This window comes from Entelurus aequoreus, linkage group LG06 (genome assembly GCF_033978785.1).
Source record: "Entelurus aequoreus isolate RoL-2023_Sb linkage group LG06, RoL_Eaeq_v1.1, whole genome shotgun sequence".
Classification (NCBI taxonomy): domain Eukaryota; kingdom Metazoa; phylum Chordata; class Actinopteri; order Syngnathiformes; family Syngnathidae; genus Entelurus; species Entelurus aequoreus.
The window spans coordinates 13,218,358-13,235,057 of NC_084736.1; the positions used below are offsets into that span (position 1 = coordinate 13,218,358).

At 36.2% G+C, this 16,700-nt stretch overlaps 2 protein-coding genes across 3 annotated transcripts in view; one reads left to right on the forward strand and one right to left on the reverse strand.

Annotated features, from left to right (window-relative positions):
* Positions 1-2,728: 2,728 nt before the first annotated feature.
* LOC133651840 (frizzled-2-like) lies at positions 2,729-11,914 on the reverse strand. The gene has a single exon (XM_062050013.1). It carries the CDS (start codon positions 11,704-11,706, stop codon positions 10,081-10,083), a length of 1,626 nt encoding a protein of 541 aa, XP_061905997.1. The 5' UTR covers positions 11,707-11,914; the 3' UTR covers positions 2,729-10,080.
* A 3,075-nt stretch (positions 11,915-14,989) lies between these two features.
* LOC133651839 (uncharacterized) overlaps positions 14,990-16,700 on the forward strand; it is a 22,254-nt gene continuing 20,543 nt past the window's right edge. Inside the window, exons 1-3 of one of the 2 annotated variants that reach the window (XM_062050011.1) lie at positions 14,990-15,117; positions 15,398-15,457; positions 15,822-15,946. In XM_062050011.1, coding sequence (XP_061905995.1) covers positions 15,425-15,457; positions 15,822-15,946 — 158 coding nt within the window. In that variant the 5' untranslated portion in view covers positions 14,990-15,117; positions 15,398-15,424. The remainder of the gene's footprint in view (positions 15,118-15,397; positions 15,458-15,821; positions 15,947-16,700) is intronic. The other variant, XM_062050012.1, reaches the window with a different exon arrangement.

A 16,700-nucleotide genomic window follows, 5' to 3' on the forward strand; every position in this document is an offset into this window, starting at 1 on the left:
GTCAATGTGTGTATAAGTACTATTAAGTACATCCAACAATACCGTAACAATAATGATCATTTTGGTCACAATAACCATAATATGACATTTTATTATCATTATATAAAATGATGTGTTCCTCGGACCTTGAGTTTGGCACAAATACCTCCCTGTTTAACTTTTTGGTGGGTATTTTTTTTGTAGATGGCAAAGAGAAAAAGTGTGATGATAACCATAGAACAGGCAGTACAACTTCACTGCGATAAAACACAGGATAAACTAGAAAATTAGACCTTGGCCAGGCACTACCTAGCAATAGTAAAAAAAAACAGTCCTGAATCCAGACTGTGATTTAGAACAAACCCAAAATGTGAACACTTGTTCCTAATTGTCATTTCATTTCTGGCATGTCCTGAAAGTTGAATGAAAGAAACAAAGTAGAGCCTCGTTAGTCATTTATGGTCTTTGTCTCTGCGGGTGGAGGCGGGTGCGGAAAGAATACAAACACACACCAGTTCAAACTGGTAACGTAAACAAAAATTAAGGTAGTAGAAATTATCCCGATTTGCCCTAAAATGCAACGACTCGTTCCATATCTCATTTCTGACATTTCCTGAAAGTTTAATAATTAATATGCCCATAACTTTTTGAGTTATTTTGCTAACTACCAATTAAACTAACTCACAGACAAACTAGTAACACTTTAATAATCTCCTGGTGGTATTTTGCAGATGCTAACATCATTAGCATGTCGAGAATAACGACTAGCAAGCCAACACATGGCACAATTACTCAGAAATGTAAGTACTTTTACTCGATTTTAGCTTTATCGTACAGTGGTCAACACATTTTTATGAACTTCTACTAGTCGTAAAACTTTAAGAAGTTAAAACAATACTTAAAACATTGTTTATATAGTTAATAATTATCCCAGAGGCCTTGGACCGCAATTTTCTGGAAATATATATCCCTGTTTAACTTTTTCTTTGTGATGCCAACACAAGTGACGGTGAAAAATAACCATCGAACAGTTGGTCAACACATTTTTAGAGACTTCTACTAGTCGTACAACCTTTAAGAAGTTTAAAATAGTACTTAAACATTGTTTATAAGGTTAAAAATTATCCAAGAGGCCTTGGACCACCATTTTCTGGAAATATATATCCCTATTTGACTTTTTCTTTGTATTTTTTTGTGATGCCAACACAAGTGATGGCGAAAAATAACCATCGAACAGGAAATTTAACTTGTACTGTGTTACATAGGAAATGACTTAGTGCCGCAATATTTGTAAACATTAACAACATAAACTGATTTTACAATGCAGATGCTAACATAAATAGCATGTAGCTCTAACGATCATGGCTAACTACTACTAACAAGGCTAACTACTCAGAAATGTAAGTACTTTTACTTGATTTTAGTTTTATTGTACAGTGGTCAACACATTTTTATAAACTTCTACTAGTCGTACAACCTTTAAGATGTTTAAAACAGTACTTAAAACATTGTTTATATAGTTAATAATGATCTCAGAGGCCTTGGACCACAATTTTCTGGGAATATATATCCCTGTTTAACTTTTTCTTTGTATTTTTTTTTGATGCCAACACGAAAAATAACCATCGAACAGGAAACTTGTACTGTGTTACATAGGAAAGGACCTGGTGCCGCAATATTTGTAAAAAATTAATAACATACAAACTGATTTTACAATGCAGATGCTAACATAAATAGCATGTAGCTCTAACGATCATGGCTAACTACTACTAACAAGGCTAACTACTCAGAAATGTGAGTACTTTTACTTGATTTAAGTTTTATTGTACAGTGGTCAACACATTTTTATAGACTTCTACTAGCCGTACAACCTTTAAGAAGTTTAAAATAGTACTTAAAACATTGTTTATATAGTTAATGACTATCCCAGAGGCCTTGGACCGCAATTTTCTGGAAATATACCTGTATATCCTTGTTTGACTTTTTCTTTGTATTTTTTTTTGATGCCAACACGAAAAATAACCATCGAACAGGAAACCTGTACTGTGTTACATAGGAAAGGACCTGGTACCGCAATATTTGTACAAATTAATAACATACAAACTGATTTTACAATGCAAATGCTAACATAAATAGCATGTAGCTCAAACGACCATAGCTAACTACTGCTAACAAGGCTAACTTCTCAGAAATGTAAGTACTTTTACTTGATTTTAGTTTTATTGTACAGTGGTCAACACATTTTTATAGACTTCTACTAGTCGTACAACCTTTAGGAAGTTTAAAATAGTACTTAAAACATTGTTTATAATGTTACAAATTATCCAAGAGGCCTTGGACCACAATTTTCTGGAAATATATATCCCTGTTTGACTTTTTCCTTATTTTTTTGTGATGCCAACACGAAAAATAACCATCGAACAGGAAATTGAACCTGTACTGTGTTACATAGGAAAGGAGTTAGTGCCGCAATATTTGTAAAAAATGAATAAAATACAAACTGATTTTACAATGCAGATGCTAACATAAATAGCGTGTAGCTCAAACAATCAAGGCTAACTACTTTGAAATGTGACTACTTTTACTAGATTATGGTTTTATTTTACAGTGGTTAACTTGTTTGTTGGCAAATAAAGGTTTGAAGATGGCGACAGTTTGACGCGGGGAAAAGAGAAATTTGCTTTTGGAAGTCAAAACTAGCATAAAAACAGAATGGACCACAGTATTAAAATTCCTGGTTAAAAAAACAAGACGGCCGCCTTTTGGTACTAGTTGACTGGATTTAATGATAAGAACACACATGGAAGAACATACGGTAGATGAACCATGCAGTTTCATGTTATATCTCACAATTGCACATAAAATAGTGCACTTAATGTAAAATAACAATCCAGAAAGATGGCCGACGTTGATAAGCGGCCATTATAATGTGAACAGAAGAAATCCCCCGAAGTGTCACATTTTTCATACATGGCGGTAACTGTGTTGTGTCAAGCGTTCATACGCAATAATTGTGTTCCCAAATAATGGCATAGTTTTGGACAGGGGCGATCATTTAGAGCAGGGGTGTCCACACTGGAAAATGTTTCATTTTTAAAACCATTAGGTGTCCCGTTAATTTTGGTGTACGTTAAAAGGTCCCGGGGATCAATAAAGTATTCAAATTAAGTCAATATTTGTTTACTTTCAACGCTTAAATATCTATAGATCAACTTCAAACATATCCAAACATTTTTTGGGGTTTTTTAACGTCCCAAGGAAAACCCTGTTTTTTTATGGCAAAATTTTCCCTAAAACAAATTTCAAAATGGAATATTTGAAGTGAAATAAGTGGAGCCTTGAATAGGTCAACAATTATGTAACAGTGTTTTTTTAATTGGACTAAAAGCGTTAAAAATAAGTCTATTTCAATATTTTTACTTTCAATGCTTGAATCTCTAGATCAGTGATTCTCAAACCGTGCTCCGTCTAGTGGTACGCCAAATAATCACTTGCTTAAAGTACAGTGTTTTATTTTCCCATATTCAAACACAGTGTTACTGTTCAAACTGTGTGTAATGGCCAAATAGTAAAAAAAATAAAAATAAAATATTGTGCCTTGTTTTTAATGAATACTTAGGCCTACTATGCTACTATATTTTAATGTCGGTCATTATGGGGGTACTTGGAGAGCCGGGTGTTTTTTGAGGTAGGGACCCAAAAGGGTCTCAGTCAATAAAGTCTTCAAAATAAGTCATATGTTAATATTTGTTTACTTTCAACGCTTAAATAACTATAAATCAACTTCGAACATATCCATAAAGTTTTGTTTTTTTTAACGTCCCAAGGAAAACCTTGTTTTTTTATGGCAAAATATTCCCTAAAACAAATTTCGAAATGGAATATATGAAGTGAAGTAAGTGAAGCCTTGAATGGGTAAATAATTATATAACACTATTGTTTTTTTTTTAACAAAGACAGTTTTTTATTAAATCGGACTAAACGCGTTAAAAATAAGTCTATTTCAATATATAAATTTTTTACTTTTAATGCTTGAATCTCTAGATCAGTGATTCTCAAACCGTGCTCCGTCTAGTGGTACGCCAAAGAATCACTTGCTTAAAGTACAGTGTTTTATTTTCCCATATTCAAACACAGTGTTACTGTTCAAACTGTGTGTAATAGCCAAAAATATTAAATATACTCGTTAAAAAAAACGAAAAAACTGTGCCTTGTTTTTAATGAATACTTAGGCCTACTACGCTACTATATTTTAATGTTGGTCATTATGGGGGTACTTGGAGAGTTGGGTGTTTTTTGAGGTAGTGGAAAAAAGTTGGAGAACCACTGCTAATGATTACTTTCAGATGTACCCATGTTTTTTAAATTACGGTCTATATATTTTTCATTTTTAAAACTATTAGGTCTCCCGTTAATTTTGGTGAACGTTAAAAGGTCCCGGGGACCCAAAAGGGTCTCAGTCAAGAAAGTCTTCAAAATAAGTCATATGTTAATATTTGTTTACTTTCAACGCTTAAATATCTATAGATCAACTTCAAACATATCCAAAAAGTTTTTGTTTTTTTAACGTCCCAAGGAAAACCCTGTTTTTTATGGCAAAATTTTCCCTAAAACAAATTTCAAAATGGAATATTTGAAGTGAAATAAGTGGAGCCTTGAATAGGTAAATAATTATATAACATTGTTTTTTTAATTGGACTAAAAGCGTTAAAAATAAGTCTATTTCAATATATTTACTTTTAATGCTTGAATCTCTAGATCAGTGATTCTCAAACCGTGCTCCGTCTAGTGGTACGCCAAAGAATCACTTGCTTAAAGTACAGTGTTTTATTTTCCCATATTCAAACACAGTGTTACTGTTCAAACTGTGTGTAATAATAGCCAAATAGTAAAAAACTTGGAGAGCCGGGTGTTGTTTGAGGTAGTGGAAAAAAGTTGGAAAACCACTGCTAATGATTACTTTCCGATCTATCCGTGTTTTTTAAATTACGTTATATATTTTTTTCATTTTTAAAAGTATTAGATCTCCCGTTAATTTTGGTGTACGTTAAAAGGTCCCGGGGACCAAAAAGGGTCTCAATCAACAAAGTCTTCAAATTAAGTCAATATTTGTTTACTTTCAACGCTTAAATATCTATAGATCAACTTCAAACATATCCAAAAAGTTTTTGTTTTTTTAACGTCCCAAGGAAAACCGTTTTTTATGGCAAAATTTTCCCTAAAACAAATTTCAAAATGGAATATTTGAAGTGAAATAAGTGGAGCCTTGAATAGGTAAATAATTATATAACATTGTTTTTTTAATTGGACTAAAAGCGTTAAAAATAAGTCTATTTCAATTTTTTTTTACTTTTAATGCTTGACTCTCTAGATCAGTGATTCTCAAACCGTGCTCCGTCTAGTGGTACGCCAAAGAATCACTTGCTTAAAGTACAGTGTTTTATTTTCCCTTATTCAAACACAGTGTTACTGTTCAAACTGTGTGTAATGGCCAAATAGTAAAAAAAAAAAATAAAAAAAATATTGTGCCTTGTTTTTAATGAATACTTAGGCCTACTATGCTACTATATTTTAATGTTGGTCATTATGGGGGTACTTTTGAGGTAGTGGAATAAAGTTTGAGAACCACTGCTAATGATTACTTTCAGATCTACCCGTGTTTTTTACATTACGTTATATATATTTTTCATTTTTAAAACTATTAGGTCTCCCGTTAATTTTGATGAACGTTAAAACGTCCCGGGGACCCAAAAGGGTCTCAAGTCAATAAAGTCTTCAAAATAAGTCAATATTTGTTTACTTTCAATGCTTAAATATCTATAGATCAACTTCAAACATATCCAAAAAGTTTGTTTTTTTTACGGCCAAAGGAAAACCCTGTTTTTTATGGCAAAATCTTCCCTAAAACAAATTTCAAAGTGGAATATTTGAGGTGAAGTAAGTGGAGCCTTGAATAGGTAAATAATTATATAACTGTATTTTCCCGTATTCAAACACAGTGTTACTGTTCAAACTGTGTGTAATAGCCAGATAGTGAAAAAAATCATGTGCCTTGTTTTTAATGAATACTTAGGCCTACTACGCTACTATATTTTAATGTTGGTCATTATGGTAGAACTTGGAGAGCCGGGTGTTTTCTGAGGTAGTGGAATAAAGTTTGAGAACCACTGCTAAAGAAAACTTTCAGATTTATCCGTGTTTTTTAAATTACCATATTTTTCGGAGTATAAGTCGCACTGGAGTATAAGTCGCATTTTTGGGGGAAATGTATTTGATAAAAGCCAACACCAAGAATAGACATTTGAAAGGCAATTTTAAATAAATAAAGAATAGTGAACAACAGGCTGAATAAGTGTACGTTATATGAGGCATAAATAACCAACTGAGAACGTGCCTGGTATGTTAACGTAACATATTATGGTAAGAGTCATTCAAATAACTATAACATATAGAACATGCTATACGTTTACCAAACAATCTGTCACTCCTAATCGCTAAATCCCATGAAATCTTATACGTCTAGTCTCTTACGTGAATGAGCTAAATAATATTATTTGATATTTTACGCTAATGTGTTAATAATTTCACACATAAGTCGCTCCTGAGTATAAGTCACACCCCCGGCCAAACTATGAAAAAAAAACTGCGACTTATAGTCCGAAAAATACGGTACGTTATATATATTTTTAATTTTTAAAACTATTAGGTCTACCGTTAATTTTGGTGAACGTTAAAAGGTCCCGGGGACCCAAAGGGGTCTCAGTCAAGAAAGTCTTCAAATTAAGTCATATGTTAATATTTGTTTACTTTCAACACTTAAATATCTATAGATCAACTTCAGACATATCCATAAAGTTTTTTTGTTTTTTTTAACGTCCCAAGGAAAACCCTGTTTTTTATGGCAACATTTTCCCTAAAACAAATTTCAAAATGGAATATATGAAGTGAAGTAAGTGGAGCCTTGAATGGGTAAATAATTATATAACATTATTGGGTTTTTTTAACAAACAGTTTTTAAAAAAATCGGACTAAACGCGTTAAAAACAAGTCTATTTCAATATATCAAATTTTTACTTTTAATGCTTGAATCTCTAGATCAGTGATTCTCAAACCGTGCTCCGTCTAGTGGTACGCCAAAGAATGACTTGCTTAAAGTACAGTGTTTTATATTTCTATATTCAAACACAGTGTTACTGTTCAAACTGTGTAATAGCCAAATAGTAAAAAAAAAATAAAAAAAATCATGTGCTTTGTTTTTAATGAATACTTAGGCCTACTACGCTACCATATTTTAATGTTGGTCATTATGGGTAAAACTTGGAGAGCCGGGTGTTTATTGAGGTAGTGGAAAAAAGTTGGAGAACCACTGCTAATGATTACTTTCAGATCTATCCGTATATTTTTTGAAATTGTTATATATATTTGTCATTTTTAAAACCATTAGGTCTCCCGTTAATTTTGATAAACGTTAACAGGTTCCAGGGACCCAAAGGGTCTAGGTCAATAAAGTCTTCAAAATAAGTCATATGTTAATATTTGTTTACTTTCAACGCTTAAATATCTATAGATCAACTTCAGACATATCCATAAAGTTTTTTGTTTTTTTTAACGTCCCAAGGAAAACCCTGTTTTTTATGGCAAAATTTTCCCTAAAACAAATTTCAAAATAGAATATTTGAAGTGAAATAAGTGGAGCCTTGAATAGGTAAATAATTATATAACATTGCTTTTGATTCATTAGGTTTTAACTAGGGCTGCAACAACTAATCGATTAAATCGATTATAAAAATAGTTGCCGATTAATTTAGTCATCGATTCGTTGGATCTATGCTATGCGCATGCGCAGAGGCTTTTAAATTTTTTTTTTTAATAAACCTTTATTTATAAACTGCAACATTTACAAACAGCTGAGAAACAATTATCAAAATAAGTATGGTGCCAGTATGCTGTTTTTTTTCAATAAAATACTGGATAGGATAGAAATGTGGTTTGTCTCTTGTATCCGATTATTAATCGATTAATCGAAGTAACAATCGGCAGATTAATCGATTATCAAATTAATCGTTAGTTGCAGCCCTAGTTTTAACAAAGACAGTTTTTAAGAAAATCGGACTAAACGCGTTAAAAACAAGTCTATTTCAATATATAACATTTTTACTTTTAATGCTTGAATCTCTAGATCAGTGATTCTCAAACCGTGCTCCGTCTAGTGGTACGCCAAAGAATGACTTGCTTAAAGTACAGTGTTTTATATTTCTATATTCAAACACAGTGTTACTGTGTGTAATAGGCAAATAGTAAAAAAAAAAAAATCAAAAAAAAATCCCATGCCTTGTTTTTAATGAATCTTTAGGCCTATTACGCTACTGTATTTGAATGTTGGTCATTATGGTGGAGCTTGGTGTTTTCTGAGGTAGTATTTGGTGGAAAAAATTTTGAGAACCACTGCTAAAAATTACTTTCAGATCTATCCGTATTTTTTAAATTACTTTTTTTGTTTAAATGCCAGGTTTAAAGTAAAAAAACTGCATTATTAGTGGCAATATTGCAAAAAAATGGTGTTACATTACACCTGTGTGCTCTTTTAACCGTTTATATTTTTTGTAATAGTATTTTAAAAATGTGCCGCCGCTTAAAAAAAATTAGCTTCCGGGCCGCACTTTGGACACCCCTGCTGTAGTGGACGTGTCGCGTTCAATGCCCGTCTGACCTGGCGGCGCTGAAAGAAACTTCCTGACTTCTTCGCTCTGGAAATACTAAACGGTGCATGTCGTGGTGTTCGGGGGGGGGATAAACAAAAAAGAAGATGCAAAGTAAAATGAATACATGTATGACATCGGGCGAGTACGCATGAAAACCCATATTTACACGCAACGGTTGGTTAGTGAAGTACACACGACTATTTAGTACAGGGGTGTCCAAACTTTTTCCACTGAGGGCCGCACACTGAAAAATCTAAACACGCGGGGGCCATTTTGATATTTTCTCCATTTTCAAAACCAATACAATATACACCTTTTTTTTTTTTTTAACCTTTGGGGCTCACTCAAGTTAGGTCCTAGGGACCCAGAAGGGTTTCAGTCTTAAAAAAGGTTAAAAATAAGTCACCCAATTTTGGGGGGCAAAAATACAAAATATACAATATTTTCCCCAAAAAGATTTTCAAAGTGGAATATTTGATGTGAAGTAAATAGGTCAATAATTCATAGCAAATTTGATTTTAATTTATTATTATTTTTTTTTTTTTTTATAGCAAAGACAGGTGTTTTTTAATTCCACAAAAATTTTTGGGGATCCAAAAGTGCCCCACTTATAAAATGGTCATGCTTTTTTTTTTTGTAATTTTTTTTTTTTTACATTCAACACTTAAATCTCTATATCAGCTTCAGATAATATGTAGTGTAATTAGTTTAGTATATTTATAATAATCAATATAATTAGTATAATTAATATTAGTATATAATTTGTATGTATTTTTAAAAATAATTTTCATATTTTGTTTGTTGTATTTGTGTCCTTTTTGTCCTTAAATCAGTCAATAATTCATAGCAACATTGATTTTGACTCATTATTTTATTTTTTTTAAAGTATTTGAAAAAATTGTTTTTAGAGTCAACAATGCAACTTTTTTTCTCGTTGCATTTCACCTATTTGCTCTTTTATTCCACGTTTTAATGTTTTAAACATTTTTTTTTAAAAAGTATTTTTAGAATGATGTGCCGCGGGCCGGTAAAACATGAGCTGCGGGCCCGGGCCACACTTTGGACACCCCTGATTTAGTAGCTTCATTATAAAGTGACTACAAGTCATTTTGCTGACAGACTGCTTGTAAAAAAAAAAAAAAATCTACTTGGGTTTTGTCGCAGTGCAAATGTGAAGCAGGTATTTTTTAAATACAAATATATAGATTTGTTGTTTTTTTTACAAATATTATTTACAGTCTATTTACATGTGAAATGCTAAAAGGAGGAAGGAGGAAGGAGGAGGAGGTGAGCATTTTCAGCGCACGGCCATGTTGTTTTTGTTCAGTCGGGACCGACCCGCTTAATCCAGCTCAAACCCAAACGTGACGGGGAAAAACATCCACAGGGGAAGCGCGTCCTACACGGTGGTCTCGCCGTGTTTGCCGTTTGTTAGTCTGGTGTAGAACTTGTGCCAGGAGTGCAGCGTCTTGCCGGACCAGATCCAGAAGCCGGACGTGATGCCCACGATGAGCGTCATGAGGTACTTGATCATGTAGACGGTGAAGTCCGGGGTCATGCGGGGCCCCGCCTGCGCCGGGCACGGCACCGCCAGGCTCCGGCAGCTGTGGCCCACCCAGCTGCGCTCCCAGTGCGGGCGGAAGGCCTGCTCGTAGAAGAAGCAGGCGATGACGATGGTGGCGGGCACGGTGTAGAGCACGCTGAAGACGCCGATGCGCACCATGAGGCGCTCCAGCTTCTCCGTCTTGGTGCCGTCGTGCTTCATGATGGTGCGGATCCGGAAGAGCGACACGAAGCCCGCCAGGAGGAAGGAGGTGCCGATGAAGAGGTAGATGAAGAGCGGCGCCAGCACGAAGCCTCGCAGGGGGTCCAGGTTGCTGAGGCTGACGAAGCAGACGCCGCTCAAGACGTCGCCCTCGATCTGCCCGATGGCGAGGACGCTGATGGTCTTGACGGCCGGCACCGCCCACGCCGCCAGGTGGAAGTACTGCGAGTTGGCCTCGATGGCCTCGTGGCCCCACTTCATGCCCGCCGCCAGGAACCAGGTGAGGGACAGGATGACCCACCAGATGGAGCTGGCCATGCTGAAGAAGTAGAGCATCATGAAGAGGATGGTGCAGCCTTCCTTCTTGGTGCCCTGCACGATGGTCTTGTAGCCGTCCGGGTTGAAGGCCTCGTTGCAGACCACTTTGTCCCCCAGGAAGAAGCCGGCGATGTAGGCCACCGACACCATGGTGTAGCAGCCCGACAAGAAGATGATGGGCCTCTCCGGGTAGCGGAAGCGCTGCATGTCCACCAGGTAGGTGGTGACGGTGAACAAGGTGGAGGCGCAGCAGAGCACGGACCAGACCAGGATCCAAATGCGGGAGAAGTGGATCTCCTTGTCGGTGAAGAACATGTAGCCGCCGCCCCTGGCGGGCTCGCAGGGAGCCGCGCAGTCCTTCTCGTCCAGGAACACGTAGTTCAAATAGGGCGGCACCTTGAGGACGTTGGGGCACCGGAACGAGCGGTCGTGGCCGGAGACCACGGACACGTCCTGCGTCCCCGGGACGGGTAAGGGCGGCACGGTGGCGGCCGACGACTTGTTCTGCCCCACGCACATCTGACTGCCCCCGTGCACCGGGAAGTTCTCGCAGCGGAGACGGTCCGGCCACTGGAAGCCGAACTTGTTCATGAGGGCCTCGCAGCCCTGCTTGGCCTGCTCGCAGATGGACCTGCACGGGGGGATGGCCTTCTCCATGACGGTGCAGACGGGGGCGTACATGGAGCACAGGAAGAACTTCAACTCGGGGGAGCATTGCACCTTGACCAGGGGGTAGAACTGGTGCACCTCCAGCCCGGCGTCCTCCTGGTTGTAGTGGCCCACCAAGTTGGGCATGATGGTCTGGTTGTAGGCGATGTCCGTGCAGAGGGGGATGGAGATGGGTTGACATAGACCATGTTCTGGGATGACTATGCCGTTGTCCCCTTGGTACTGGGCTGAAAGCAGCACAGGCAGCAGGAGAAGAACCGAGCAGGAAAACATCTCGTCAACTTTACACACCTCTCAGTCCGGGGAATTCACGTACAAGCGCGCCTCATTAAGCAAAGCCTTTTAGGGATTAAAACACATTAAAAGCCGCAAAAGTCCAGTGGTTGACACCCGAGCGTCGTCCTCTTTGTGTCCGCTCCTCGCTTCGAACTTTTTTCCTCTCCAAAACTCTTATTCGTCTTCACTCCCATCAACGAGAAGCGATGTATCCGGTCAGCACCTTCACAATAAAACCCTAACCGCGCCGCGAGTGCTAATACACTGCAATTCCTTTTTTTTTTTAAACATAATGTACAGTTGTTGTCGTAACCCTACAAAATAAACGTGGGGTTTATACTCACCCAAGGAAAGGCGAGTAGATTGCAACACGGACCTCGCTACATGTTCCACTTTTATTTTGAAGATGCTTTCGGAAAAAAGGTGTTTTTTTTCCCCCTCCGTCTTGATGCAACAGCTGGCCTAACCAGAAGTACGAGTTTATCCAAGGGTGGATGAGGAGGAGGAGGTCCCCACCTAGTGTTCATGTGATTCATGCTCCACATCGTCATGATGCCTGTCAGACAAGAGATAAACACAGATTAGCATTGAAATATTGCATTTATTCACTCTCACGTCATGGCAAGAACAAGTCCTAATAATCTAGTCAAGTACATGTAATGTATTCCAAATGTGCTCAGTAAAAGTTCGACAAATTTTAGAATTGTATTTAATTAAACAGTAATTCAGTGACAAAAGCAATTTTACTGTAACATTTTGGCGATTGAGCTGCCAGTTTTTTATTGTATTATTATTATTTTTTGCCGTAACTGTGACTTTTTATTTTTATTTTAATTTAAATTTAATTTAATTTAATGTTTTAATTTTTTTACATTTCACTGTAAAATAAGTCACGAGCTTTTACGATATATATATATATATATATATATATATATATATATATATATATATATATATATATATATATATATATATATATAAATATATATATATATATATGTATATATATATATATATATATATATATATATATATATTTATATATATATATATATGGTAATGTATTCCAAATGTGCTCAGTAAAAGTTCTACAAATTTTAGAATTTTTTTTTATTAAACAGTAATTCAGTGACAAAAGCAATTTTACTGTAACATTTTGGCGATTAAACTGCCAGTTTTTATTTTATTTTATTTATTTTTTTGCCGTAAATGTGGCTTTTTATTTATTTATTTTTTTAAATTTTATTTTATTTGTATTTTTTTTTACATTGCACTATAAAATAAGTCAGGAGCTTTTACGATATATATATATATATATATATATATATATATATATATATATATATATATATATATATATATATATATATATATATATATATATATATATATATATATATATATATATATATATATATATATATATATATATATATATATATATATATATATATATATAAAAGGCAGCTCAGTTGGCAGAATTTTACTGAAAAAATAAAAGTGGCATTGTCTTTCCATAATGCACTGTAAAAACAACGACCACATATTTTACAGCAAAAAAATAAATAAATATTACTGGCAACTCAGTCGCCAGAATTTTATTGTAAAAATAACAGTGGTACTGATTCTCAATTTACTGTAATTAGGTTGAAAAAAATATACGGCAAATGGCTGATCCGTTTTTGTTTTTTTTCGTAATATCTACACCTTTTTTTTTTTCAAAAGTCAGATTTTATAATAAAAAAATGCCAGCTCAGTCGGAAAAATTTTCATCTTAAAAATAACAATGATATTGATTTTCAATTTAAGCTAATTAATTTTAAAAACCACCATAATCTTAACAGTGATTTTTTTAACGTTAGTGAATATGATTATATTTATTATAAATAATGTAAAGAATTCAATTAGTGATTCCCAGAGCCCAAAAAAAGTCTGCGGGCTATAGAGCGTTTTCTATTCGGGCTCCAGTACTCTGGAATGCCCTCCCGGTAACAGTTAGAGATGCTACCTCAGTAGAAGCATTTAAGTCCCATCTTAAAACTCATTTGTATACTCTAGCCTTTAAATAGACCCCCTTTTTAGACCAGTTGATCTGCCGTTTTTCTTTTCTCCTCTGCCCCCCTCTCCCTCGTGGAGGGGGAGACACACAGGTCTGGTGGCCATGGATGAAGTGCTGGCTGTCCAGAGTCGGGACCCGGGGTGGACCGCTCGCCTGTGCATCGGTTGGGGACATCTCTGCGCTGCTGACCCGTCTCCACTCGGGATGGTCTCCTGCTGGCCCCACTATGGACTGGACTCTCACTATTATGTTAGATCTACTATGGACTGGACTTTCACAATATTATGTCAGACCCACTCGACAGCCATTGCTTTCGGTCTCCCCTAGAGGGGGGGGGGTTACCCACATATGCGGTCCTCTCCAAGGTTTCTCATAGTCATTCACATCGACGTCCCACTGGAGTGAGTTTTCCTCGCCCTTATGTGGGCTCTGTACCGAGGATGTCGTTGTGGCTTGTGCAGCCCTTTGAGACACTTGTGATTTAGGGCTATATAAATAAACATTGATTGATTGATTGATCGATCAATGTATATACTCTGATGATTAACTTGTGTGATGACTGTATTATGCTGATAGTATATATTTATACCATGAATTGATTAACGTGGACCCCGACTTAAACAAGTTGAAAAACGTATTCGGGTGTTACCATTTAGTGGTCAATTGTACGGAATATGCACTGTACTGTGCAATTTACTAATAAAAGTCTCAATCAATCAATCAATGATTGGTTAGTTTAATTGCCTCTGACAACAAAAAAGGACAAAACATTAGTAAAGTAATTATTACATAAATTAACTGTTAAAACACAGTTGCTGACTATGTGCACAACAAACTAATAATAAAATCAAACGTTTGTTTATATTTCGTTGTGTATGTATTAAAAATGTCATGCATTTATTTAAATCAAAATACACTTCAAATGTGATAAGACAAAAGAGAAGACATGATTGCGCAATGTGAGTGTATGCAAATAAGCGCTTTGCAATGCGGAAGTAACGAGATGAGTCACAGTCATCATTAATTCATTATGCTATTTTTAGCGTTTGACTCACATACTTAAAATAATTTCTGGCATACTTATATATATCATAATGATAAATCAGGTATTTAAAGATTGCTTGTCAATAAAGTTTGCATCGCAACTAAAAGGGGCGTGGCCAGCCGCAGTTGCGAAGCCCTTCCGACACCTGCTTGACGTTAATTGGACGGCGGATGTAACCAATAGGAGGACAGGACACTCATACCCAAATTAGGGAAAAGAGGGGCGGGGCTTCGTGCTCTTCGGCGATTATACCAGTGTCCAATTTCCAACATATCAATAAGTTGATGTAACATTAAGTGTCCAGGTAAGTCCACAAATGATTGCTTTTAAGTCGCGTTAAGATCAACGATATGTTCAGAATCGCCAAAAACTGTGCTGATATGATTCGAAAAATGTTCTCCCATCTTCGTCATACCAGCCATTAAAAGTTAGCCAATATGGCCGCCGTTGCTTTCTCAGTCATGACATCTTGAAGAAAAAAAAAAAGAGACGAAAAAACATCTGTCATGTTGATCGTGTGAGCGTATTTATTTGTAATGTAACAAGTTATCATATGTTCTGATCGATGGATCTTGTTATAAAAGAGTCAAGTTCGAGGGACGACGTTCGAAATGGCATCTTTCTCCCCCAACTTCCATAGTCAGGTAAGCTCGTATGCTTCATTACAGTCACTACACTAATCTAACCCATACTTGGGTCATATTTACCATGAATTGATCAACGTGGACCCCGACTTAAACAAGTTGAAAAACTTATTGGGGTGTTACCATTTAGTGGTCAATTGTATGGAATATGTACTGTACTGTGCAATCTACTAATAAAAGTCTCAATCAATCAATCAATCAATATAACTTTTCAATCATCATGATGTATTCAATTATATCATAAATGCAACCTTTTTTCTCTCCTTAGTTATACACCGCATGGTACAGTCAAGTAGTGGTGTGCCTCAGTCTGGAGATCTGCTGGAACATCATCATTAAGTGTTGCCATTTTTTCCTGTTACAGGTAAATGAGGTCGACGCCATGACCGATGTTTCTCTACATGACGCACAAGAGGTGGCACCTTTCACGCTCTGGTCTCCCAGTGGTCACGGCCATCCCTATGAACTCAAGGACTGCATTAACCGCAGGTAAGGATGCCACAAAACCATTATTTTTGGTACCGATATGTATTTTGATACTTTTCAAAATAACAGGGATTACACAAAATGGCTTTATTTTAACAGTAAGTCTTATAATACATTAAACGTAGTAAGTAATAGAGGTGTCCGGTAATGGCTTTTTTGCCGATATCCGATATTCCGATATTGTCCAACTCTTAATTACTGATTCCGATATCAACCGATACCGATATATACAGTCGTGGAATTAACACATTATTATGCCTAATTTTGTTGTGATGCCCCGCTGGATGCATTAAACAATGTAACAAGGTTTTCCAAAATTAATCAACTAGGGCTGGGCGATATGGCCTTTTTTTAATATCGCAATATTTTAAGGCCATATCGCGATACATGATATATATCTCGATATTTTGCCTTAGCCTTGAATGAACACTTGATGCATATAATCACAGCAGTATGATGATTCTATGTGTCTACATTAAAACATTCTTCTTCATACTGCATTAATATATGCTCATTTTAAAACGTTCATGCAGAGAAGGAAATCACAACTAAAAAAAATCACTATTTTTTTCATACGGTGTTGATCTGGAAATGTTTGCCTGATGGTGTGGGCGTGTGGCACCGAACGGAGATGTTGACATGCGGAGTAAGCACTCTTCATTCTCTAGCAGGTGACTTTTCAAATGATGCTACATATTAGCAGTGATGCTACATTTTATAGCAACGCTTTTGCCCCACACTTGACAAATTACGGTTG